Source organism: Chrysoperla carnea, chromosome X (genome assembly GCF_905475395.1).
Source record: "Chrysoperla carnea chromosome X, inChrCarn1.1, whole genome shotgun sequence".
In the NCBI taxonomy this organism is placed as follows: Eukaryota; Metazoa; Arthropoda; class Insecta; order Neuroptera; family Chrysopidae; genus Chrysoperla; species Chrysoperla carnea.
In genome coordinates this window covers 4,558,673-4,584,656 of record NC_058342.1, presented here as the reverse complement: position 1 = coordinate 4,584,656, position 25,984 = coordinate 4,558,673, and the positions used below count along the sequence as shown (strand labels likewise).

The 25,984-nt window shown below is 29.2% G+C and overlaps 1 protein-coding gene across 1 annotated transcript in view; it reads right to left on the bottom strand.

The window, feature by feature from the left end:
• LOC123302819 (lachesin-like) overlaps positions 1–25,984 on the bottom strand; it is a 1,791,741-nt gene that overhangs the window by 1,494,494 nt on the left and 271,263 nt on the right. The window contains exon 2 of the mRNA XM_044885910.1: positions 23,445–23,507. Within this exon, the coding sequence (XP_044741845.1) occupies positions 23,445–23,507 (63 nt within the window). The remainder of the gene's footprint in view (positions 1–23,444; positions 23,508–25,984) is intronic.

Genomic DNA, 25,984 nt, shown 5'->3' with positions numbered 1-25,984 from the left:
ATTTTATTCCCCATCTCACAATTTTCATTATTAAAAGTTGAAAACATCGTAACCGCATTTCAATAGTATATCCTTAATTTTAATCGCCTAAGGGTTCCGCAAAAATTCTTATCATTAGCTGTACAAAAAAAAAAGATTATATAATAAACTTAAATGTCTCCTCCTGAAAAATGTATCATTTTGACTTGTGCCATTTTTCTTCCGGACCAGCGATATATTGACGATTAACATAACTATTAAAAATTACGAAAACACGAGCTCGGCTAATCATGTAATCTAAAAGAAAAAAAAAATTTATTTGTAATAATATAAACTTATAAAATTCAGGAGGTATTAAATATTAATAATAATATTCTGCAAACTCATTCTTTAAAATCTGGTACTTGAAAAAAAATTATATAAAATGTAAACAATCAAATTTAAATCCAAAACCTTCATGGTTAATTAACTGAATTATATAAGGCGAGATCAATTAAACATATTGTCAATAATTTTTCAGGAAAATTCTATATAAAAATTTGACAAATGACGAAACATTCAAATATTCCGGTAATCCAAATTGACATGCTGATTCCAATGTAGATATATGTTGGGTTTTTTCCTATGAAACTCGATATTTCTTCTCAATGTTTTATTGGATTCAATAATTGATGACCACCGTGTTCTTTGGTGTTCACGACAAATTATCTTCGTATTACCACTTCTTTTTCTGCCAGCCCTTAAATTATGTCTTAGCTACAGCTAGTTTGCAAGTGTTTTCCCAAACGTTCTAAATCAAAGCTTGGATTCTGGGTGTTGCCGAAGCTTTAACCAAGCCTTGTTAGTCAAAAGCCTTAGCCAATGTCCAAGTTAAGGCTTTGCAATAAAAGGTGGATTAAAAGCTTTAATCAAGGTTTGGGTATGGGCTGGCAATAAAATGTTTTCCCAAGCCTAGATCTATGCTAAAAGCCAAATTTTGTTGTATATAATTAATATTTGTGGCTTTCGATAATATGAATAATACCCGAGCGACCATAGAATTTTAAATTCTAGTAACCACAAGGATACAAGTTCAAACCCCAAATTTATTCCTTTCTTGCAAGCAGGTCTGTGCCAATGTCAGACACTGAAAGTTGAAAGAAAACTTGATTCCAGGCTTGGAATCATGCTAGCATTGGGAGTTAATTCATGGCGAATTTACAACCTGTAACTCAGACCTACCTCACGGGCTTAAATCTGAGCTTGGGCCTAGCGTTTCTATGAACATTGACACGATGAAATAATTCGACGCTTTTTCGAGACTGGGAAAATTTATGTCTCTTATATTCAGCTATTATTAAAAAATTTTCGCCCAGGACTCAACCAGTCTTGGTACACTTGTTAATTTTCATAAGAATACCTTGAATTGTAAGTCTTCTATTTTCTCGTCCATTTTCGATTATTCAATGTCTTCATCAAAACGCAACAAATATCAAGTCATGTACACAAAAGGTTGCTCAGAAATTCTTTATTCAAGTAAGTCAGGGATCGATAATAGTTCAGATATTGATCTGGAAAATCTAGTCTTTATAATAAATATTAACTCTTCGTAAAATAAAAAATACAAGTGTAATATTTGTGAAACAACTAGTCATAAAAAAATCTCGTTTCCAGGATTTTGGGAAAAAAATATTTCTTGGTACATTATCAAAATGATACCTCATGAAGATACATTAGCTTTGATCACAAGACACATTTTATAGTCAGTCCAAATGTTGACAATCGTAACATTTTTAGCCAAAATAAATAGTCGCTTTGCATGTAAATTCAAACCTCAATCTGTACTTTTGATCTCTATAGGAATAAAATTCCCCAATGACATATTCATTCCGAACATACAGAACGATTTCTGCACATATGATAGTGGTACTGAAACTCGAATGCGAATTAAATATGTTACAATATACAGGTAAAAAACAATTGAAAAGAATCAATTGACTGAGTTAATTGTTGAAATACCATGCATAGTCAGTGTTGATTTCTTTATCACATTACACATACAAACATGTGACACATACATAACTGATAATCAAGTATAGTACATATTATAAAATTTCCGCCTAATTGGCGCCTTCACGGGTAAACAGTGATGATTACGAAAAAATGTTTCAAACAAAAGTTGTTTTATTTTTGATAAGGAACATTTTTTACATTTAAACTTTTGTTCTATTTCTAACGGTTTACAAGATGGGTCCTACGGACCCAAGACCCAATCGACCTATGATGCTCATTTACGAACTTGACCCCAATTTTTACGTCTTTAGTACGCTGTAAAAATTTCATCTCGATATCTTTTTTCGTTTTTGAGTTATCGTATCCACAGACGGACGGACGGACGGACGGACAACCGGAAATGGACTAATTAGGTGATTTTATGAACACCTATGACAAAACTTTTTTCCTAGCATCATTATTTTTAAGCGTTACAAACTTGGGACTAAACTTAATATACTATGTATATTTCATATATACATGGTATAAAAACCTCTTGTTTAATGAACTCTGAGGCAATGCTAGTCTTCTGTAGTGTTAAAATAGAAAAAGATTCTGTTGATCTATCAAATAAGATGACTCACCTCATGCAACACCTTTTAGTTTGTGTAGTGTTAAAGATATTCTACATAGAATAATCGTATGAAATAATATTCATTTAATGGTTACCTATAAAGACACACATTATTATTTTGTCATAAAAAGGCAATAAAAAAGATGATGCTTTAAACTCACGTAACATGTGCAGAAAATGAGAAAGCAAAGCAATTGAAGGTTCTAACTAGAGCTCTTTGTTCGTAATTGTTTTTATAAAAATAAATTTTCCAACTTAATTATTTTCAGTAATTTTTATAAATATTTGAAAGAGTAGAGTGCTTAAATAACTTAAAAATTCTTAAAATCTATTAAAAAAAAATTTTCAAATCGTTTTTAGGCAACAAGTTCAATTGGTGAAATAAAGAAATCAAGACCGTAAAACATGTGTAATAGCTCGTTGATCTCAGAATCTCATAATCATGTCTAGAAAAATTTACCAAAAGCATATTTCAGCCCTTATAAAATTGCAAAAGTTATTAACAACTAAAGATGAAAATAAAAAGGTATTTCCTTTTTCGACAATATTTCCTAAAATATTAATATTTAAGAAATTTGTAAGGAAGTTACCATTGTTTGAAATTTATGTTAAAGTTATATTACAAGACCTTAGACAATCACAAGTATAGGTTGTTCAGAAAATATTCTGGAGTTTTCGTATTCATTGTAAGCTAAAAAAATGTTTCAATAGTTGGCGAAGAGTCTTTATGTATATACTGAAGATCACGTCAAAAGAGTTTAGCAAATTTTAATACTTTGTTTATAATAGTTTTTTTAAATGCATGGCATTTCTTTTTTATGCCTTTTTTGTTAACTTTAAAAAATTATTATAATCAAGATCAATAAAGTTATTTAAACACTTTTGACTTGATCTTGTTAAGTACATATATGTAAAGAAAAGTATTTCTTCAATAATACAAGTAGGTTGCTTGTTGTCATCGTACCTTTGATTAATAGATTTTACTAAATAAATTTTCATTAAATGTGTTACAATACAAACAGAAAAAAGATTAAAATTAAAATTGTAAATAAATTTGAAATTAATTTGATATCGTCTTATTTCGTTAAAAAAATTTCAATTTATATCCACGCTACAAACTCATAAACAATGAAGAAAAAATATTAGTTCAAATGCGCGATTTATTGAAGTCGCAATAAATAAAATTGTTATCAGTTATGGATAGTTTTCAAAATAATGAAGAGCAGAATATCGACAATTTAATTGTTCGACGTCCTTAGTTTAACGGGTTATATTCCTATACATGTTGTATTAAGAGTTGCTCTTGTTTTTGTTTATAGTTGCTCTTAAACAAAAAATTTTTTTTAGTGTGGAAATATTTAATTTTATTTTAATCATCTAGTACTGGTGTGTAACTTCTTTAATTTAGTGTTAAATTTCTTTTAGATATCGATTAATTAACGTGAATAACTTTGAAAAATATGAAATTAATCTAACTAAAACAAAAAAATAAAGACTTGTAAATTGATTAACAAGTATTGTTGGTCACATATTGTTTATGGAATATACTACAGTAGTAATAGGAAAAAAAACATAGTGAAATATCTTTAAGTGAAGAATTTTAATTTAATTTTATAGTGAATATTATCGTTGTAGTATTTATTTATTTATTTATTTATTTTTTAAGTTTATTTATGATAATGGCTGGTGAAAAATGTTCGGTTTGTCAATTAGTGATAACTGAAAATGAAAGTAACTTTCAGTTTGATAGTTGCACAAGCTTTGTGCAACTTTAAGAAATACAAGGTGCTTTAGAAATATTCATGCTATAAAACAACTCTATTGGTTCTTTGTGCGTCCAATTCTTGAGTATTGTTCGACGGTTTGGAATCCGTTGTATGGAGAGCATTCTAAAACTTTTGAGATAGGTCCAAAATCGTTTATTGCGCCGAGTAGCTTTCTTAATGAGGGTCCAAAATTTCGATCACGATTATGATAACATAAGGCGATTATGATTGCTCCTTCTTAATAAGCCTAATCTCCTTCCGAGTTCCTCCTGGATCCTCCCGATCAAATCTAACATTCGAAATTCCTATGATAAAACAAAACTATCTCCTGAACGCTCCTTTAAACACATGCATGTCCCTAGCTTACAATTATTTATCCAATGTAGATATTTTCCATGCTTCGCTGACTAAATTGAAAAATTTCATTCGGAATGCCCTATCATAGTTCAATTCGGCTGAAATGTTACCCAAATTAAAAATTTTTTTTTGTTCTCATTATCTTGTATGATTTTTTTAAATCCCTTTTAATATTATATTTTCAAAGTATCTAATTTATAAGTTTTTTTTTAATTATGTTTAATTTTAACTATAAACTTGTTTTAAATACTTTAATATAAAATTATTCCTCATTATAATTGAACTGCCAAGTCCGTTTAAATAAATAACAAAATAAATTATCAGCAAATTCAGTGTGAATTAGAATTAATTGACGAATGTAAATATACACCTGATTGGGATATTTTTGAAGAAACCAATTTTAATTAAATATTTCTCTTTTCTCTCTTTTTATTTATGTTATTAATGATTTTAAAATTTATATAATTTCAGAATTAAAATTGATTTTGTCAGTTATTCGCATTAGACTGATTATTATTTCTTTTTGGTAGCTGATATACTGTAGTTAATTTGTGCTTAGACCGTTCAACCATGAACCTGTTGAACGCTGCCTAAAGTTCTATGTTTTACAATTAAATGATTGATGGTTGGTAGCACCTACAATTCAAAATGTGTTTACAATTTACAACTGTAAAAATACGTGCCGCTAGCTCATCAATCATTGATTACTATTCTGTTTTCGCTTTGGCTTGAGACACACGGTCTCAACGCCATTTTGCTAAAAGTAAATTTCAAGTTATTTTCAAAGTTTTTTAATCGCATTCAATCTTTATTTTTCGTCGGAGAATCATGTTCTCTCTAAACTTATTTCAAATTAATTAATAGTGTTTTTTTCATACATTTTTGTATTTTTTTATTTGCGTAAGTTCTCATGTTTAAATTTAACTCTTTTTTTTGTAATTTTCTATTCGAGTGATTGCACGTGCCAGTTGGTGTGTTTGTTTCAATATTAAACTCAAAATTAAATATCAATCAGTGTACAAATCTAAATATTGTGTGTTTACTGAATCATTTTGACAAATTTTAAGTGCATGGTTTTTGTTTGATCGAATTTATCAGCGTGATGCCGTGTATAACGTTGCACGAAGCATGGAGGTTTGATGGATCCTAAAATTCCCCTTTTCCAGCTTATTTTCTCAACCAAGCCTCATCTTACTAAATTATTTAGCCATCAAAAATACGTGAGTACAAATTTCATTTTAATACAGTTCATTACGTTCGCCTCCTATTTTTGTTCGGGCTCTGCTCTTACATTTTGGTCCTTCGAGCCGGATTTTTGAATCCAGAACTTGATAATCTTATGAATAATCTCGATAAAACATCGAAATTCATCACATCATTCCAAAGTTGTCAAAATTTGTCAGTTGTTAAACTCTTGCATTTATTCATATATTTAATATCATTTCTCAGTTGGTTATTGGAATCAATTTATTTTGAATACGGTATTTAATTGTCATACAATTTTTTTAATTTATTTTATGCATTCAATATTCCTTTTGCTTGAGAGTTGAATATATCCGAATATGTTCAGAACTGAACAACATAATACAATTTTATGTCCTTTGGTGTTACTACGGCAAAAGGCCTTTTTATATTTTTAATCATAGATTAATTCAATGTTGGCGCTATAGTCAAACAAAGGAAGATGCGTATACACTTCCGTTATTCACTCATGAATTCAGAATGAGTGTGCAAGTTATAGAAGCAACAATAGTAGAGTGCTCGAGAACAATTAATTAAACAAGTATCACAATTAATTTAGTATCCGCATTGGAAGGCAATTATGTATATATGTAAATGTATTAAAGAATGAAATAAGTTGTTGGTGCAATATTTGGTATTGAAATCATAAAAATCAGTCCACTGCTCATCATGAATCATCAACCCTCAACAATATATATATATATATATATATATATATAATCGTTCCTAATGGATTGTTGAGTAATCCAACTTTAATGATTTTTTTGAATGTACGGAAACAAAAATACTACAAACTTCATCGTTCATTACTCAACGCAGAAACTAGAAGGATAGAATTGCGCTAATATTTTTTTTCGTCGTAAAATATCCAAAATTGCGGAGTTTGTCGTATATATTGAAATGAAATTTCTCTGAAATATCGATTTGAAAGCAAATAAAGTTGCTCTAACCTCGTTTATGGTCAAGAAAGTGGGAGGTTGAAGTGGGTGAATTTTTATTTTTTATAGTAATGCGTTGATATTTTTTCTTTATAATTGCAAAATCACAGAACTATATGTCCCTGCAAAAATTGATATTCTACCAGATCGTTTGCTTTTTTTTCAGTGCTCTAAGATTATGGTCCTCTTCTATTGTATTTTAATATTATTTCTTGCGCATTCAACCTACAGTACAAAGCAGTGGATTGCATCATATTGTAAAATTTATGAAATACAATCATTTGAATTGAATGATCCTGACTCGACAATTTCTTTCAGAGATACAGCAGTTTGAAATTTCGATAAAATTTGGTGTGTAATTATTTTGATAATATATGCCATTGTTCAAAAAGCTCACATTCGCCAACTAGACTAAAAATAGTATTGTTCTAAATAATGATAAGTTTTTTCTCGAAAATAAAGCAAAAGGTTTCCTTTTTGAAGAGTGTTAAAACATTCGTCATGAATTTATATTCCAGATTTCATGAAATTAGCTATACTCCACAATCGTGACATGACAACTTTAAGTTATGACACAGTCAATAACTAAAATGGTGTTACACAAAATTTTTATGAAAAAAAGAAAGCTGTTCCTTGTAAAAACCTTTACAACTTTTGAAACTTTTTACCCACTTCTACATCACCAAAGAAAAATAAAAGAATTAAATATTTTAATACTTCGCTTATCCTTTAATACATGCAATTTAATACAATGCTTCAAATATTTGTGATATTTGGTCAATTAAATAATCAAGCTGCTACACTTTTCTTATAAGTAAGCAAGATTATACTTGAAGGTTATGAATTACTTCACTTGCACATGTGCGAATGCGCAGTAAAATTTTTTGTTTAACAGGCAATTAGCGCAGTGATATTTAATAAATCATAAAAGAACGTACCCGTTATTGTGTCTTGGTTTTCTAGGTATTCTAGACACAAAATAATTTTCTGTTAATGTTTGGTCGCGTACAAAATATAACTCGTTTGGATACACTTTCAATGAGGGCTTTTATTAAATGTTCTCCTAAATACCAAAATGAATAATAGATTTCTCCAATTAAGAGTTTTTTCATGTAGATTTTGAAAAAGAGAAACTCGCAATTCGAAAAGAGCTATAAACCTCTGAACCTGAAGACCACAATGAAAAAAAAAATGAAATTAATGACAACCTCCTCCCGAAGTTGGCCGTTTCGTATTGTAATAAATTATAAATACTTTCAGAAAATTTCCTTATGATTGGAATAAGTGCGGCCTAATATTATTATTTAGAATGGTATGGGATTGAATTATATGAATACGAATTCAATGATACAAAATCACTGAAGTTAAATAAACCAAATCATAGCTTCTATGAAAGTGGTTGATTTTAGTTTAAATTCATGCATTCTATTGATGGAAAATAAAATTGTACTTAGTTGTAATATATAAACGCGTAAATAAAGCGAATCGATAAATTAATAAAAAAATTGCTTTGTGTTTGCTTTAAATATAGGATTTGTTTATAACGAACACATAGCTGTTATGTCTAGTCAATAAGTGATTGTGTCAACTACATGCAGATTGTTGTAACTTACTAACAGTGAGTTTAAAATAAACTTATTGATAGTTTTAATAATATATAGCATGTTTTTGTATATATATGTATATCATAGCCATCAGTAGCGCAGTCAATACAGTGGTAGACTAAAGACACAAAAATCAATAGTAATCCATACGTCGCTGGTTCAAATCTGAGTCGAAGGAAATAAACCTAATAAACCTACTAATGTGGTTGTGACAATCACATCAACATTATGCAAAAATATCTATAAGTGGTAGAACCAATAAAAAACTACCTTGCATTTCAAAGAAAAATATTTGAGATTTGTTAGACACTATATTACTTCCATAAAAAAACTCATGTGTTTGTGTCAACTTCACCACCATACCCCGTTGTATCACGTTCGTCGCCTCATGTGCCATATTTGATCTCGCGATGAGGTTAAGACAACCTCATATCGATTGATATTAATAATTTTTTTTCAGTACGTATGTCTTGTTCATACAAAATTTTAAAATTCAATATCAGTGTTGAGATATTAAGGGTGGACATGTCAGGGTTTCTTTTTTTCGTTCCAAACCGCATTAGCGAAAATTCTTCCCTCTATAGTAAGTCACATAAGTAATTCGTCTTTCTGTTTCTTTCGCAAAGATCTACAAAATTTGGCTAAGTAATTAATAAAAAAGTAAGTTACAACCACGTCCTCCTCATTCATCAAACTTATTATTAAAATAAATTGATAATCGTAAGTTATTTGCACAATTATTATGACTAAAATTATTACATTATTAAGTATTATGACATTGCAATACTTGGTGTGTGAGAGTAGCGCAGTGCAGACGTATTTAGTTAAGTAAATTAGTGTTTTATCTAAAGAATATTATTCTTGAATAATCATTAATAAATAACTTATATACAAATATAAGAGCTTTAAATAATATTAATTTAGAATAGCCAGAGTGTCGTTGCATTGTTTTTTTTTTCTTTTAATTTTTTTTTTTAATTAAAAGTGTGTTCTGATTTATCTAAGTGTTTTTATTCTACAAACCAAATTTAAATTATTAAAATTTCCTTTTTGTAAGTGCTCCAAAGATTTTGTGATAATAATGAATAGTAATTACATGATTTTACAGATAAACCATTAACATTAAGAACAATTAACTTGAAAGTGTTCAGGACAAGATTTTTTTAAATTACTTCTCAACGTAAAGCAACCATATCGCAGTGGATAAGGTGTTTGACTTCTATTAATGTATTTACTAATTTTTCTGTGTCAACAAATCAAATCAAAACAGACATGAAAACTAACCACCCCCAAATCCAAATAAACGAAAATAAAAGCCAAGGAACATCAACATAAACCCCAGGATGAAAGCAACGGCTAATAACCGGGATTAAAAATACAAAAATTGTATGGATATACATTATATAACCTGCACTGTATTATAATTGTATAATATTTCTTCGTTTTATATTCTTCGTTAAAAAATAGAAATTTTAAAAACCAAGCATTGTCTTAGGGGTAGCAATATATTTATCAACGAAGATTATTGTCCGGATGTATTTGAAATCAGGAAGAATCTTCGAGTCGAAGTTGAGCAACAAAGAAAAGAAGACCTGAATGACTTAATTAAGTATGATAGAAGTGTGTATCTTCTCAATCGTACAATAATAAATCCCCCAAATATTTCCAACAATGTAACTAAGAGCCAAGATAATAACAAAAAGGGGCGAAATTTATAAACTTCCCCACTAATAGCATAGACACCAAGGCAAGATAATGCAATGGCAAGAGATCCAAAAAAAGTAAAAACAAAGGAAAAAAGAATGATCCGTAGCCAATCTTCACTTATAACCAATTACTTACCTAAAAGATCACTTCCCGTTTGTTCATTACCTCATACTCCAATCATCTTAGGATTTCACCTCGGAATCTAAGGGAATAAGCTAATTTTGGTACAAACCTTTATTTTGATAGTACAAATGTTGTCTCAAGAGTCACAAATGATAATGCGTTCGCGTCGTTAGATATTAAAGGCCAAAAATATCGAAAATCACTTTTTTGTAAATATCTCGTTTCTTTTGTGTTCAATCGTGTTAGCATTTATTATAAAAGTTGTAGAGGATAAAATTTTCTACAAATTTTGCCCGAAACTTTTTCTTGTATGTTGAACCGTTTTTGCAATAGAGGGCGTAGAAGGTGTTGCGCTCAGCTTAACGTACTTTAGTTCTGGGTCACTGATTATAAATATAAGGTATTAAATAATCATTTAAGTAATATTTAATGAATAATTATGGAAAAAAACCGCATATCAGACAGGGATTCACAATTGACCTTATCTATTATACAGTTTTTTCACTTAATTATCGATTAAATATTACTAAATTCATTTTTTAATACCATATATTTATAAATATTGACCCTACACTCAGGTACGTATAGTTCAGCGCTAGAACTTCTGCGCCCTCTATTTAAAAAAACGGTCCAACGTTTACAAAAATCTTTCAGACAAACATTATCTCAACGATACGTACCTTAGTGCAGGGTCGATATTTAAACATAAAAGGTATTAAATAATTATTTTAATAGTATTTAATCGATAATTAAGTGAAAAAACCGCACAATAGACAGGGTCAATCGTGAATCCTAGTCTATTATGCGTTTTTTTTTCCTTAATTATTCATTAAATACTACTTAAATAATTATTTAATACCTTATATTTATAAATATTGACCCTGTACTAAGGTACATATCGCTCAGATAATATTTGTCTGAAAGCTTTTTTTATACGTTGGACCGTTTTTGAAATAGAGGGAGCAGAAGATGGATCACTGAGCTATACGTACCTTAGTGGAGGGTCAATATTTATAAATATAAGGTATTAAAAAATTATTTAAGTCATATTTAATCGATAATTAAGAGAAAAAACTGTATATCAGATAAGGTCAATTGTGTATTCCAGTCTATTATGCGGTTTTTTTCCATAATTATTCATTAAATTACTTAAATGATTAATTAATACCTTATATATATATATGTATAATTAGTGACCTAGAACTAAAGTACGTTAAGCTGAGCACAACACCTTCTGCGCTCTCTATTTCAAAACCGATTCAACATAGAAAAAAAAGTTTCGGGCAAAATTTGTAGAAAATTTTATCCTTTACAACTTTTATAATAAATGCTAACACGACTGAACGCAAAAGAAACGACATATTTACAAAAAACTGATTTTCGATACCTTTGACCTTGAATATCTAACGACGCGAACGCGTTGAATATCCTTGAATATCATTTGTGACTTTTGAGACAACATTTGTTCTATCAAAATAAAGGTTTGTACAAAAAATTAGCTTATTCGTTTAGATTCCGAGGTTGATTACTTATTTTGACTAAGATGATCGGATTATCACCTCCATTCATCTGTGAATCCCGAAAATTCCGTATTTCAACCATCTTCTCCAAAAAAACGGATGAAAATACCAAAGAATCAAGTAAGCAATCATTTTGGGGACAATAACGCAATCTATTTTGGAAACTTTTCTTCTACTAACTTAACTTTGGAAACTACCAACATCGTATCTTGGAACATTGAAGGACTTCAAAACATCTACAATTTAAATCCTGTCTCTATGAATTATTTCTTAAATAACAACGTAATTGGATTTTGCGAAACGTGGCACACCTATTGGACTAGTCTTCCAGAATGCTTGACTGAAAAATATACCATAATTAAAAGTTTTGCACCAAAAGAAAAACAATTTGAAAGAGCACCCCAACTTTAGTACTATTAGTTAAAAGATATCATGGACTATCCGTTACTATTTTGTACACATCCACTTTTTGGTTAATTATCAAGATCAAATAAGGAACATCGTTCTTAGTAATATGCTGTGATATGCTGATATGCTGTCTGCCACCTTTGTGATATGGTGTCTGCCACCTGAAACGAGATAATATTGCAAAATCTAAACTGTAGATTAATTGTAATGTAATAGTTATGACGAAAATGCGTTCACGTTTTCCGAACTAGCTTACTCACGAGTAACATCGGACAGGCTGATCCTTACAAACGGGCGTTCAGTCAGCGAAAAATCGGCAACCACACATTTCATGGGCCCATAGGTTCCAGTGTCATTGACTTAATTTGAGTTGATTCATTTTGAATCGATACCCTTCAGGATATGATGATTTTCAACCCAATAGAAGTGTTGTAATACAATATGTGCAAATTAATTCTTGATAATGCCTTTTTCGCGTTTCAAATTCAGTCCAAAAACTCAAAGAAAACACCAGTCTACGAGCATTACCTGCATTGAAACTCCAAGAATGAACATATTTTCCATCAAGCTTTGACTGTATCTGAAAACATATATTTTGATAGTCCATCTACAAGTCAATTGCATAACAAGTTAGTTTCGATAATTGAACATGCAGCACGCTAGGGAGAATTCGTTGTAAATATACCAACACTTGACACAAAGCACAGAAAAAGTTTATGGTTGTTTGGAACTAAAACGAAATACTACTATTTAGTTTGTTTATGATAGATATGGATTGTTTTCTTTAGAAAATCAGGAGTGCGTGGCTTACACGTGGATCATAATAATAACATAATTCATTTATTGTAGGCTAAGGACGTAATCATATTCAGTCACTCATACTCAGACATGCAGAAAAAATTAGATATACTCGCCACATATGCTAAACAAAACCAATTAACGGTAAAGCATACAAAATCCAAACCTATTATATTTCCCCTTTTAAGTCTCCTAAATTAAAAAAGTATAAATCATTTAAATTAAAAGGCGTGCCCATTTGTAAAAGCAGTTGTTAATAATTTTAAATCTATGAATTTCTTTCCATTATCGATTGTTTTACATGCTGAATTAATTTTTATTGTTGAATTTCTCAAGATTTATTTACTATTGCTACTTCTTGCTTGTATGACATAACCGCTAAGTCTATTGTAAACAAATTTTTTTATCAATAAACATTATTATAATTATTATGATTATTACATTGCAATACTTGTTACGAATAAATTTCTATGATTTACACCTTACACTGCTAAATATCCATGAACTAACGAAAGTATACGAAATAAACTGAAAATTTCCGAAGGTAATATTTTTTTTCTTACATATTCGTCCGAAGATTATGTCTATGTTTTATGATTTCAGAAGAAAGGGATTGAAATGGATTTATGGAATTATATTCTTTAAGTACCCTAATAACGATATTTTTATACCCAATCAATCTGCAACAATTAAAAACTGTTTTTCGTTTTTTATTTACTGATTTTAATTATTAAAATTGTATATTTAGAGCTAAATTTGGAAGTGATTTTAAGTCTACCAAGGACCTTTTTTAGTTACTTAAACTAACTTTCACACTTACAATTCCAATACTTTACCTCCGTTGGTGTATAAGTTCGGACGATTCAAGTGAAAAGATCCTTCGAATTGTGTAGCATTTGTTAAATGTTATTAACTATACAACAGCGCCTTCATACTAAATTTTCGAAAAAATGTGGGCTACCGCTAAGTATCTGTAGATTATCAAGAAGTTCATTACATAACTTCTTAAATTTGAACAATCGAATAAATTACACAAAGCAGATAACCCAGGATAAATAAACATTCAAATAAGTTGTCTGATTTGCAGAATATTATAAGGAATCGTTTTAGTATTAATTAGTTATTTATTACAGACAAAAATTATGAATCACCAATTGTACATTTATCTGACAGTTATAAAAATACTTTTTTGATAACATTACCTTTGTTTAATATTTAAACAACTTTCAGTTATTTTGTAAAATAACTAATCAAGTAAAAATCTTAAAATTGATTACTAGACGTCGTTACCCAACACTCCTCCTTAAGCAATTTTAAACGTAAAAACTCAAACACTCTTTTGCATAACGCTTTTGTCAGAATATCAGCAATCTGATTTTTCGTGTTTATACTAATTAAATTTACTGTTTATCCTACATTGATTAATAAATTTTCTACGTATTTCGATGTCTTTCTTCCCTTTTCTAATTTTCCCTTCTTATAAATTTTCCAACATGTGCTTAGCTGCTTGATTATCGATATACATGTCTGTAGGACCATTCAAATCAATCATTTTCAATTATTGCATGAATCGTCTAATCCAACTAATTTCTTGTATACCACTCACTGCTGCTCGATATTCAGATTCTGCGGATGATAAAGATGTAACTGCTTGTTTTTGTGTAAGTGAAACAATGGGTCAACCACATACAATTAGTACTCCACTTGTTGAAATTTTATCATCTTCAGTTCCTCCATGATTAGAGTCAGTATATACTTTCAATTCTAAATGTCTGTCAAAGAATATACAATAATTATCTGTTCCTTTTAGATATTTAAATATTCTTTCAATCATTTTCCAGTGTCTCAATTTTGGATTATTAACTTGGCGACTCAAATAATTTACAGCAAATCTGATACCTGGTCTTGATATTGTAAATAAATATACTAAGCTTAGAATTGCTTCTCGATATGGCATTCCTTTCATTATTTTATCATTTTTACTATCATTTAGCATTCCAGGTTCAATTTGAGTATTAACAGGCAAGGATTTTTCAAATCCAAACTTTAATAATATCTTTTTAGTATATTTTTCTTGTGTTACTAAGATTCCATTTTCTTCTAAATGAATTTCCATTCCAAGATAAAATAATTTTTCATCCTGAGCTTTCATAATTTTCATTTTAAATTTTTCATTTAATTTTACTATTACTTGTTTCATTTCATTTTCATCTTCTCCAATCATTATTCCATCATCAACAAATATTCCAATTATGTTTCCATTTTCGTCGTAGAATGTACATGGATCATCATCAGTATCTTCAAAACCAAGTTCTTTTAAATGTTTAGTAAATGTTCCATTCTTTTGATGATTGTTTTAATGCGTAAAGACTTCTTTTCAAACGACAAACTTTTCCTGAATTATCATCAAAACCTTCAGGCTGTATCATAAATATTTCTTCTGATAATATTTCATTAAAAAAACCCGTATTTATATCAAAAATAAGAATTGTTAGTTTTTTATTTGCTGCATGACTTAATAAAATTTTTATACTTGCATGTCTAGCTACTGGCGCAAATGTTACATTATAATCAATTCCTTTTGTTTGTTCAAAACATCTTGCAACAATTCTTGCTCTTAATCGGCCATCAATTTTTCTCGCAGTACCCATTTACATGTCAGTGGTTTCTTTCCTTCTGGTAAATCTATCAATTCCGATACATCCATAGATTTCAAAGCGTCAATCTCCTCTTGCATTGCCTTTCTCCATCTTGAATCATTCAGAGCATCTTGCACAGAAATATCACCAATTTCTCCAATCATCGCATAATCATTGTATTTAATTGGTAAATTATTGTTTTTTTCTATTTCGTAAATTATATCTTGTAGGTTTAACTTCTGATTCTAAATCATTACTTTCACAAATTCTATAAAACTCCTCCTGATCTTCACCATTTGCTTCAATCTCATTTATCATTTTATACTTAATTTCCGTAAAATTTTCTTCAAAAGAAACTTTTTCATCAAAAATATTATTACATGATACTTTGACTTCCCTTTTATTTTGAAAATTAATTCTGTAACCACGTTCTTCCAAGTCGTAACCAACAAAAATACCTTTCTTACTCTTCCTATCTAGCTTTTGGCGTTGATAATCTGGTATTAACATACACCAATAACATTACTTGTTCCAGTTTGATTAATTGTAAATACTGAATGATTTAAAGCTTCAGCCCATAATGCTGGATCAAGATTCTTGGCATAAATTTCTGATCTTGCTGCTTCCACAATTGTTCTCATTTCCCCTTCAATTCTTCCATTTTGTTGAGATGTATAAGCTGCTGACCTTTCATTAAATATTCCTAGCTTTTCAAAAATAACTTTAATCTTGAAATTTTTAATTTCTGTTTCATTGTCTGACATTAAAATCTTAATTTGTTTTCCAAATTGATTTTCAACCAAGTTTCAAAATATTTCTAATTTTTCAATTGCTTCCGATTTCTTCTTCAGAAAATAAATTGTTCTGAATTTACTAAAATCATCTTGAATATCAAAAAATATCTTGCTCCTCCAAGAGACAAAACATTCATTTCACCAAGATCAACATTAACTTTATCAAGAACATTTTTAGTAATTTTATCATTCTTCGGATGAGATATTTTATGTTGCTTACCGTACACATCCTTCACAAACATTTTTCCAGTCATCAATATATTTTATCTTCAAAAAAATTTTTTTAACGTGACGCATATGTGCTAACCTCTCGTGCCACAATTTTAAACCATCAAATGTCAGACTATACTCATCTTTTTGACGAAAAATCATTGTGAATAATCCTCCAATCCTTTCAGCCATTAAAACAACTTTATTACCTTCCAATATCATTGAATTTTACGCTGTAGCTTGCTGTGTATATCCTTTATCAAGAACAGTTGTCACAGAAAATACATTAAACTTGAGATCCGGAACATAAAGTACATCACGCAACACAATAGGATACCGTTTTTCATTATCATATGCAATTAATCCGACATCACCAAATGCTATACCCTTCAATTTTGTTGAATCTCCGATTTCCACTAAAATAGGAATATCCAACGAACGCACATTTGATAACCATTTTAAGTTTCCAGTTAAATGATGAGTTGCACCACTATCTTGTATCCAAACATCACGACTACTTGATGATTCTTCAGAATATATTGATGATAAAGCAACCGACACAAAAGATTTAACTTTATCATTTTTTATAGTCAATAGTCATGTTATTTTATGTTATTTTCTCTTTTATCCGGACATTCATTTACAAAATGTCCCTTTTGATGACAATTATTACAGCCATACATTTTCTTACAATATTCTATATACTCACCACAAGGTTTATTTCTACAAGCACGTTTCATGTGACCAAGTCCTCCACACTTGAAACATTTAACTTTTCCTGACTTGAATTGACCAATATTATCAGCTTTCTGCTATCTTTTATTTTCTTTCTTGAATTTTTTCAGTCTAATTTCTTCTTGCTGTAACCGATCACGTAGATTTTTTAATGACTTATCTGCTTCAGCGACAGATTCCCATGCTGCATGAAAATGATCAAATTTGGATGGAAGAGAATGGAATATTCTTGATATAATCCAACCGTCTTTAACTTCTTCACCATTTGATCGTAAATATTGTGCTAGTCCATCAATCGACAAACAATTTTCAGAAACCGACTTTAACCCATCATATTTGTAACTGAAAAACTGTTGTTGTAACATTGCTGAAGACTTCTGACCCAATTTGCATAATTTTTACTTGCTTCCTCTGGTTTCACAATAGTACCAGCAACATATTCTGACAAATCTTTCATTTTAAGTAACAAATTCAATTTGAATCTCCATGACACGTAATTAGTTTTTTCATTGCCATCACTGTATTCAATCAGCTTGTCCAAATTCAGTTTAGCATCCATCGTACAATTGGAATGTATTTACTTCAGACTTAAATAATAAATTACTTTCTTTTGATTACTTTCTGGGTCCCGTAACCTATTGCAGAATATTATAAGTAATCGTTGTATTATTAATTATTTATTTATTACAGACAAAAATTATGAATCACCAATTGTACATTTATCTGACAGTTATAATAACAGTTTTTTGATAACATTACCTTTGTTTAATATTTAAACAACTTTCAGTTATTTTGTAAAATAACAAATCAAGTAAACATCTTAAAATTGATTACTAGACGTCGTTACTCATTACTTGTGTAAGTAATTCAATTTTGCAGAATTTAAAAAATTACATTTTCAATAGCAAAAATTGTAGAATCAAAAAACAGAGAGTGTTCTTAAAAATTTATTTAGACTGTTGTATGTTTCTAGAAATAAATTTCACGATTATATACAGAACTTGGAACCCATTAAGATCTCAATCGTTTTGTCGGCGAAGTATAAAACCACACATATTCCAAATATTGAACTTGACCGCTTTTTTACTTGCATATTTTTGATAGGAAATCATTACTTTTTGTTTAGAAAATATAGGCATATGCATACGCTATACGTCTACCACAATTGACTCTGTAACAAACACAAAGAATTCCGCGTTTTATTCTTATTTTTTCTTTCGTATAAACATAAATACCTTCTCTGGGCGCCAAACTTTAACTTTCAAGATCATCTGGAAGTAGATTAGGTTTGTGATCCATATGTCAGTCAGTCAGTCACTGATAAAAATGTAAAATTGTTGTGCATCAATAAATGTTTGAGCTTTATAAAATTTTGGGTCCTCGTTATTCAATTAAATAGAAAACCAAATATCTTGTGTTTATTGTAAACAGATGATGACTGTTATATGATTATATGAGAAAATAGTTGGCTTTAAAAGTAGATATCGACCAATTCTATTATTACTTTTCGTCTAAATTCATCAAGTTCTGAGAAATATAATAATAAAAAACTCTAAATCTGAAGCAATTTTAAAATCAGATTTGGATTCCACACAACAAAAACCTATATTAGTATTAATATATTGTAATTGTTATACGTGTAGATGCATATTGTATGGTAATTTAACTATTCTAATAATTATAAAAAATTCAACATTAATACTGGAGCATCAACGGATTAAAAAAAATAAATGAACTCTGTAAAAAAACTAATACAGATGTAAGAAATATAATCACCTTTCATTTATTAGACGTGTTATAAATAATAAATAACATATTTTGAAAATTAAACCTGACCCCTTAATTTTAACTCATTAACGATATGTGTGACCAGAGTATTAGATGGTCGTTTGATCCAATTATCTTAATTTGATTTTCTAGTGAAATAATAAAAATAACCAAACAGTGACGCAAAAAAGAAAACGTAAACTATAAACTACGTACATATAATAATAATATTTTAATAAATTATGTCATATTTATAATGTCCAACAGTACTGCAACTGTCCTTCCTAATAGTATTCAAAAATTATTCTAGAAATTGACCGAATGGCAAAGAATGAGAGCTGGATTAAAAAAAAGTGTTTCTTTTAGAGGAAAAGGGTTATTTCTTAAAGGCTTTAAACTTTCAAAATTATAAAATGGTACTGCAACTGTCCTTCCTAATAGTATGCAGAAACTATTCTAGAAATTGACTAAATGGCAAAGAATGAGAGCTGGATTGAAAAAAGTGTTTCTATTAAAGTAAAACTGTTAATTTTAAAGGCTTTTAACTTTCTTAATTATAAAATGGTGACTCCGCCTGTACACTAACTAGACTACCCTGTATCCAAAGTCTATTAAGCTAGCCACTGAGATGTCCAAATTCTTGTAGTACGTATCCCTAATTTAAAGTGTTTGATTTATTTTCATTTAGTTAGATAATACATAATATATATATTATATATATCGAATGATGCTCGGTATGTTCTTCCGAGTGTCGTACGACACCACTTGTAATTTTAGTACGACTCTTGAGGTGTATTTAATGCAAATAGCAAGCAGAAGCATTCAATGTAAGAGCTCTTAGATAAAAGAAGGATCAATTTGCATAGCGGAACAAACAATGAACGGTGCGGCGAGGGTACATGAAAGAAAAAAGTTTTCTTACAAATGTCGAAAGCTATGAGGGGTATCATTAATTAACATTAACAAATGCCACACTATTACAAACCATAGCACATCTTATCTAATTATTTTACCTTACACCAACCAAAGCATTAAACAGAACGCCTCCAAATATTTGGTTGTCATATTTAATACTAATAGTCTAGTTTACATGTACGATTTTTTCTAACTTTTTTGTATATTCTCCGAAAATGACGAAACAGGTGTCATTCGATTCGTAATTTTATCTAGAAAGTTTACTGAAAAATCCGAAATGGCGCTGAAAAAAATTGCAAAAGTTATAAGCAATTAAGTGAAAAATAAAATAGGGGGCTCAGTTTTTTTTTTGAATAACTCAAAAAATATTGAAAATTTTCTAAATCTGAAAAAAGACCCAAAAAGACGAAAAAATTTCCTAAAATAAAGTTCCGACTGCCAAAATTGTATCTCTAATATTTATAATTTTACAGAGCCTTGAAAATAGCGCAAAATACGGCAAGTCTGGCTCTCGCGCGCGTTCTGTCTCTGAAACCTACTAACAAAAAAAATTATTTAAACATATAAAATATGAATATTAATAAATAAAAAAATAATGTGGTTTTGAGATACATGAATAAACAATAATCCGTGGTTTAAAAATTTTTTTCCCAATTTTTCCATTAGTTATGTAAATGTTAACTAACAATTTTTTCTATACAGAATGTTAACATAAAATCTCCGATAATTATTAAATTAAAGCCCCAGAATTTTTTTCCCTCCGTGAAGTTATTCTAATAAGGCTTACAAATAAATTATCGTTTTTAAAATTTTAAAATTTTGATTTTTCAATTTGTTATTAACATTTGAAAATTAACAAATAAAAAAAATTTTAATTTTTTATAGTTAAAAGCTACATAAAAATAATCTTTTCAAATTTTTTACAATTGTTGTTTAAAAAATTGTTCTAAACAAATACATTGTTTATGAGTAAATCAAAATTTTTTTTTTTTTTTTGCTATATGTTCATTAACAACAATTATTATTTAAAATAAAAAAACGGTTTCTTAAAAAAATTTATTAGTTGCTCAAAGATGCGTTTGTTAATTAACAACTTTTTTAGCTACTAATTATTAATATGAAGAAATATTATTATTTATTTTTAATTTTTTAGTTTTTTATAGTTAAAAGCTACATAAAAATAATTTTTTCAAATTTTTTACTCATAAAAAATGTATTTGTTTATAACAATTTTTTAAACAACCATTGTAAAAAATTTGAAAAAATTATTTTTATGTAGCTTTAGTACTAGACTTTAAGCATTGATTCAAACCACACTATATCTACGTATCTAACAAGGCTTGAAAAATATTAGAATTAATTTTCAGGATTACTAAGGACTTCAGAAATATTTATGCCATAAAACTATTCTGTTTCTCTTCTGTTCGTTCTTTTCTAAAGTATTATTAGGCGGTTTGGTATCCGTTATATGGAGACCATTCTATAACTGTTGGCCAAGTCTAAAATCGTTTATTGCGCAGAATACCTTTCTTTATTAGGGTCCAAATTTTCTATCATTACTATGAAATGCAATTAATCACCTTTAAAATGTTATATGTGAGACGACAATAGTTGCCCTACACGAAAATAATTTCTATGCAAACACATTATTCCTACTTATAAAGTTTAATCTTCTTCCGTGTTCCTCCTCGATTCTCCCGATCAACCTTCACATTCCATTCCGGTGGTAAAACACAACTATCTCCTGAACGCTCCTTTAGACAGTTGCTTGTCACTAGCTAGCAATTATGCAGTGAATATGAAATTTTTCCTTGCTTCGCTGACTCATTGGGAAAATTTCATTCAAAATAACCTATCCCAGTTCAATTTGTTCGAAATGCTACCTTAAATTTCAACTTCCCTTTGTTCCCAGTTTCTTGTATGATATTGTTTCTTAAATTTTCTTAGCGTTTTTATATTAAATTTTAAATACTATCTGATTTGTTACTAATTTAATTGTTTTTAATTTTATTATAAACTTTTCTAAATTCTTTAAATGTAAATTTTCTTCTCATTGTAACTTGACTGTGAAGCCGGTTTAAATAAAAATAAATAAATAACCACTGGAAGAAGTAAAATTAATTGAATATTTAATCTGGGATTAAAAGTGTCTTCAAAAAATAGGTACTCATAGAAGAATAAAAACTGGGACAATTATGGTTCTAGTCCGAGTGAATATTGCTGAGCATTACATCAAATTAGAACACCAAGACTTGTTTAGGCTTGCATAAGTATTCAATGATAACATCTTTATAAACTTGAGTCCCATATATTACCCCAAGGTGGACGCAATTAAATGAAATTTAATCTTAAAAATTATAAAAAATAATTGATTAAAGTGTTTTTCAAATTATCATATTTAGTTTTAACCTGGATCGACATGTTTGATAATGTGATTTTGTCATTTATACTATAACGTGATGTTCTTTAATATTCAATTAGATTTATAAACATAAGGTATTGATATGAACTTTATTTTGATCGCTAATCATTTTATGAGGAAATAGAGAAATTCAAAGTCACATATCTAATGTGATATACGGTTGAAATTGAGAAATTCAAAATCACAAATACAATCGAATATATGGCTGATAGGGCTGATTTATAAAGGAAAATGATTATCTTTAACGAAAATAAATTACTAAAGAAGAAGAAAACTTATCCTTGCTTCAAGATTTTCAAGGCAACTTATTTTCATTGGTGTAAATTGGGGAATTCGCACAGCGGATCCAATATTACAGAAAGTATGCGAAAGTCTTTTCTCGGAGGTTTTCAAGGACGCTAATCACAATTTGCAATGAGTATTGAAAAACGTGGAATACTTATTGCCATCCTTCTAAATATAATTACTATTTCTTACGAAAGTAAAAAGGACATTATTTTACAGACAATATTTTAAAAACACAGATATGACATTATTTTTTAAATGGTAAAGCAAACTTAATGTTTTTAATATGAAAAATTATAATTTTACAATAAATTTTTACGGCATGTATTGTTATTAATCCTATATTTCCACAAAAAATTTAAAAGCATGATCGGCAAGTCGCTAAATGAATAGCGATAAGTCTTTATAATATATAGCAAACAAAGACTAAAGGCACTTTTTTTCTTTTCGTGTTTTTGGAATAAATAATTTATTTCATTTTCAGGCTGACCTTTTATGGTTGTTTAACCATGGCAGTTTGGCCCAATTTCGGTGTGTAAGTAACTTACACAATTCGGTTTCAATGAAAGTTATTTTTTTGGGGAGTGTTGCAGTGCTTTTCTGTTTATAATGCGTAAAGGAGGATCTTACCACGATTGTATTCTTCTAATGCTGTTGATATCCTGTTCGACTCTAAATTGCGTACTTTACGACCTATAACAGAGAAACAAAAAGAAAGTTAGCAAAATTTTATTATTATTGTATTTAGATAGTTAATTTTTTGGTATTTATGTACAATTTTTTTTATCTTGCTTTAATAAAAATGTCAATATTATATATTATATATTCTTGAACATATGAATAATATTTGTTAAATTCAACTTAACCTTTTCGACTAGATTTGTTTAATTCAAATAAATATGTTGGTCCTTTGAGACAAAACGTATTCTTTAAAGGGTTGCAGTATTCTAAAGGACGAGTCATACACGTGGCCACGCAAACACAAACAAACACACTCAATGTCAATATTTCAGGTAATTTAGCTAAATTTCCTTAATATTTGGTTACTTCGCTTGGAAGCAAGGTGCTTAAGTTGATATTTTGACATCGTTTTTGTTGCTTAAATAGTTTTTCCTTAAAAACAAGAGCCGTCTGCAGGGCAGAGATAAGATGTTAAAGATGAGACTTACCGACCGGAATCGGAGAAATATCCGCCTCGAGAGTGGAACGATTTGCCCCATGGCCATCAAAAATAAGCCCAATCATTTGGACACATGAACAACCATTTGGACAAGTGTCATTTTTCTTGTAAGAGGTCAAGGGCTTTAGTTTTTTGCTCTTGAACAAAAGATTCCAGAAGATATTGCACTCGTTCTAGGGATGCAACTGGCTCGAAGTCGAAAGACTATCACTACACTCTAGGAGAGATCCAGGCGAAGGACTGGATCTCGCCTGGATTATATGACTGCCTAAGTAGTGTCTCAGAAAGTAGTACAGTACTCGATAGGCAGTGTTGCTATCTATTTTTCTGATCCACCAATTTATCCAACATTTTTTTTTTTTTTTTTTTTTTAAGTAATATAGTGGAAACATCGTTTATAGCTTCTGTCGTATATATTCACCTCAATAAAACGACTATTTAAACATATACAGTGGTGTCCTAAAGATATTTCTATCTGGTCCTTTTTTTATTAAGGTGGTCCAAGGGGTCAATTTTCGGAGAGAATATTTAATTTCAAAATTCGTTTCAAAGTATGTAGATACCACAAGAAAGTTTATTGAAATATTATTGATTGATTCAGAGGCCAATGGCCACCAATTTATTCAACATGAATCTTTTTGTTTTTAAAAATTATTCTTATTTATAAATAATATCGTGTACACATCGTTTATGGCTTCGTATATAATGTCCTCAATTATGCTACCAAAAACACATATTCAGTGATGTCCTAAAAATATTGCTATCTGTTCCTTTTTTAGGGGATCAATTTTCGGAAAAAATATTTTTGTTTAAAAAGTCGCTTCAAAGAATATGGATACCAAGAATGAAAAACTTGTTAGAAATATAATCGAAAGATTTATAAGCCAATGACCACTAATTTTTGCAAAATGAATCTCTTAGTTTTTGGTCTAGTCCTGGTCCTTTTTTGCAAGCATGGAATTTGAACACGTTTATTTCACTTGTTTCCTAAGTTAAGTTTATATGGAAAGTTTTTGTAAACGGAACACAATATTTAAAAAAAAATTGACATACAAAAATCTATGCAAATCTTCAATCACGTTTTTCTCAATTCTTAAGAAAAATCGAAAAAATTGATAAGAACCTTTTTATAATTTAAATTTCTTTAAATCCTTGCAATCATGACTTTTTTGGAAAGAAAAGGCTAAAATTTTTATGTAAGGGTGCTTTCTTGTAGTGGTGTAGCCATTTTTATTGGATTTTACTCATCAAACATGATATTTTGCATAAAATGAATTTAGTTTGCTCGTTTTGGCAGTTGGCAGTGTAATAATCTAAATGACTGTATTAGGTTCAATATATAAGTTTGTAACCTTTAACCTTCTATCTAAGCTATCCAAAATAATATAGCGAAGACTAAAAATTTAAATAAAATTCAAGAGTGAGATGGGTGGGGTGTAAGAATTTTCGAGCAGTTTTTCTAAATTATTTTTTTAAACATATTTAAGTGTATATAGTATACTATTTGTATCAAGTAATATTTTCTAGAATAAAACGAGGTTGTCACTTTGAAATTTCGATACATTTCCTTGAATTAGGCGCATATTTTAGTTTCAAACAAAATTTTTGATACTTAAGGTGAGTATTTGTGTTCGTCAATATACACTCTGCTAATTTATTCAGGGAACAAATTTTTCACCCAAAATTTTACCTAAATTTCAAACAGCTGTATCTCAAAAAATGATCGACTTCGATCAATAGAATATATTTGAAAATTCGTATTTTTTAGTTTTGAAATTTATTGTTCAAAAATTTCGATCACCGATTGCCGCTTTGCATGAAGGTTGGAAATCTTAAGAAATGCTATCTCTAAATTTTACATGAAGTTAAGAAGTGTGCGTCTTTTAGTACTATCGTTAAAAGCTGTAAACTTCGAACTAACTCATAATATTAAAAGTAAGTAAAATTTTATGACAAAGATTTCCAACAAAGAAGAGAGGGGGAATTTCGT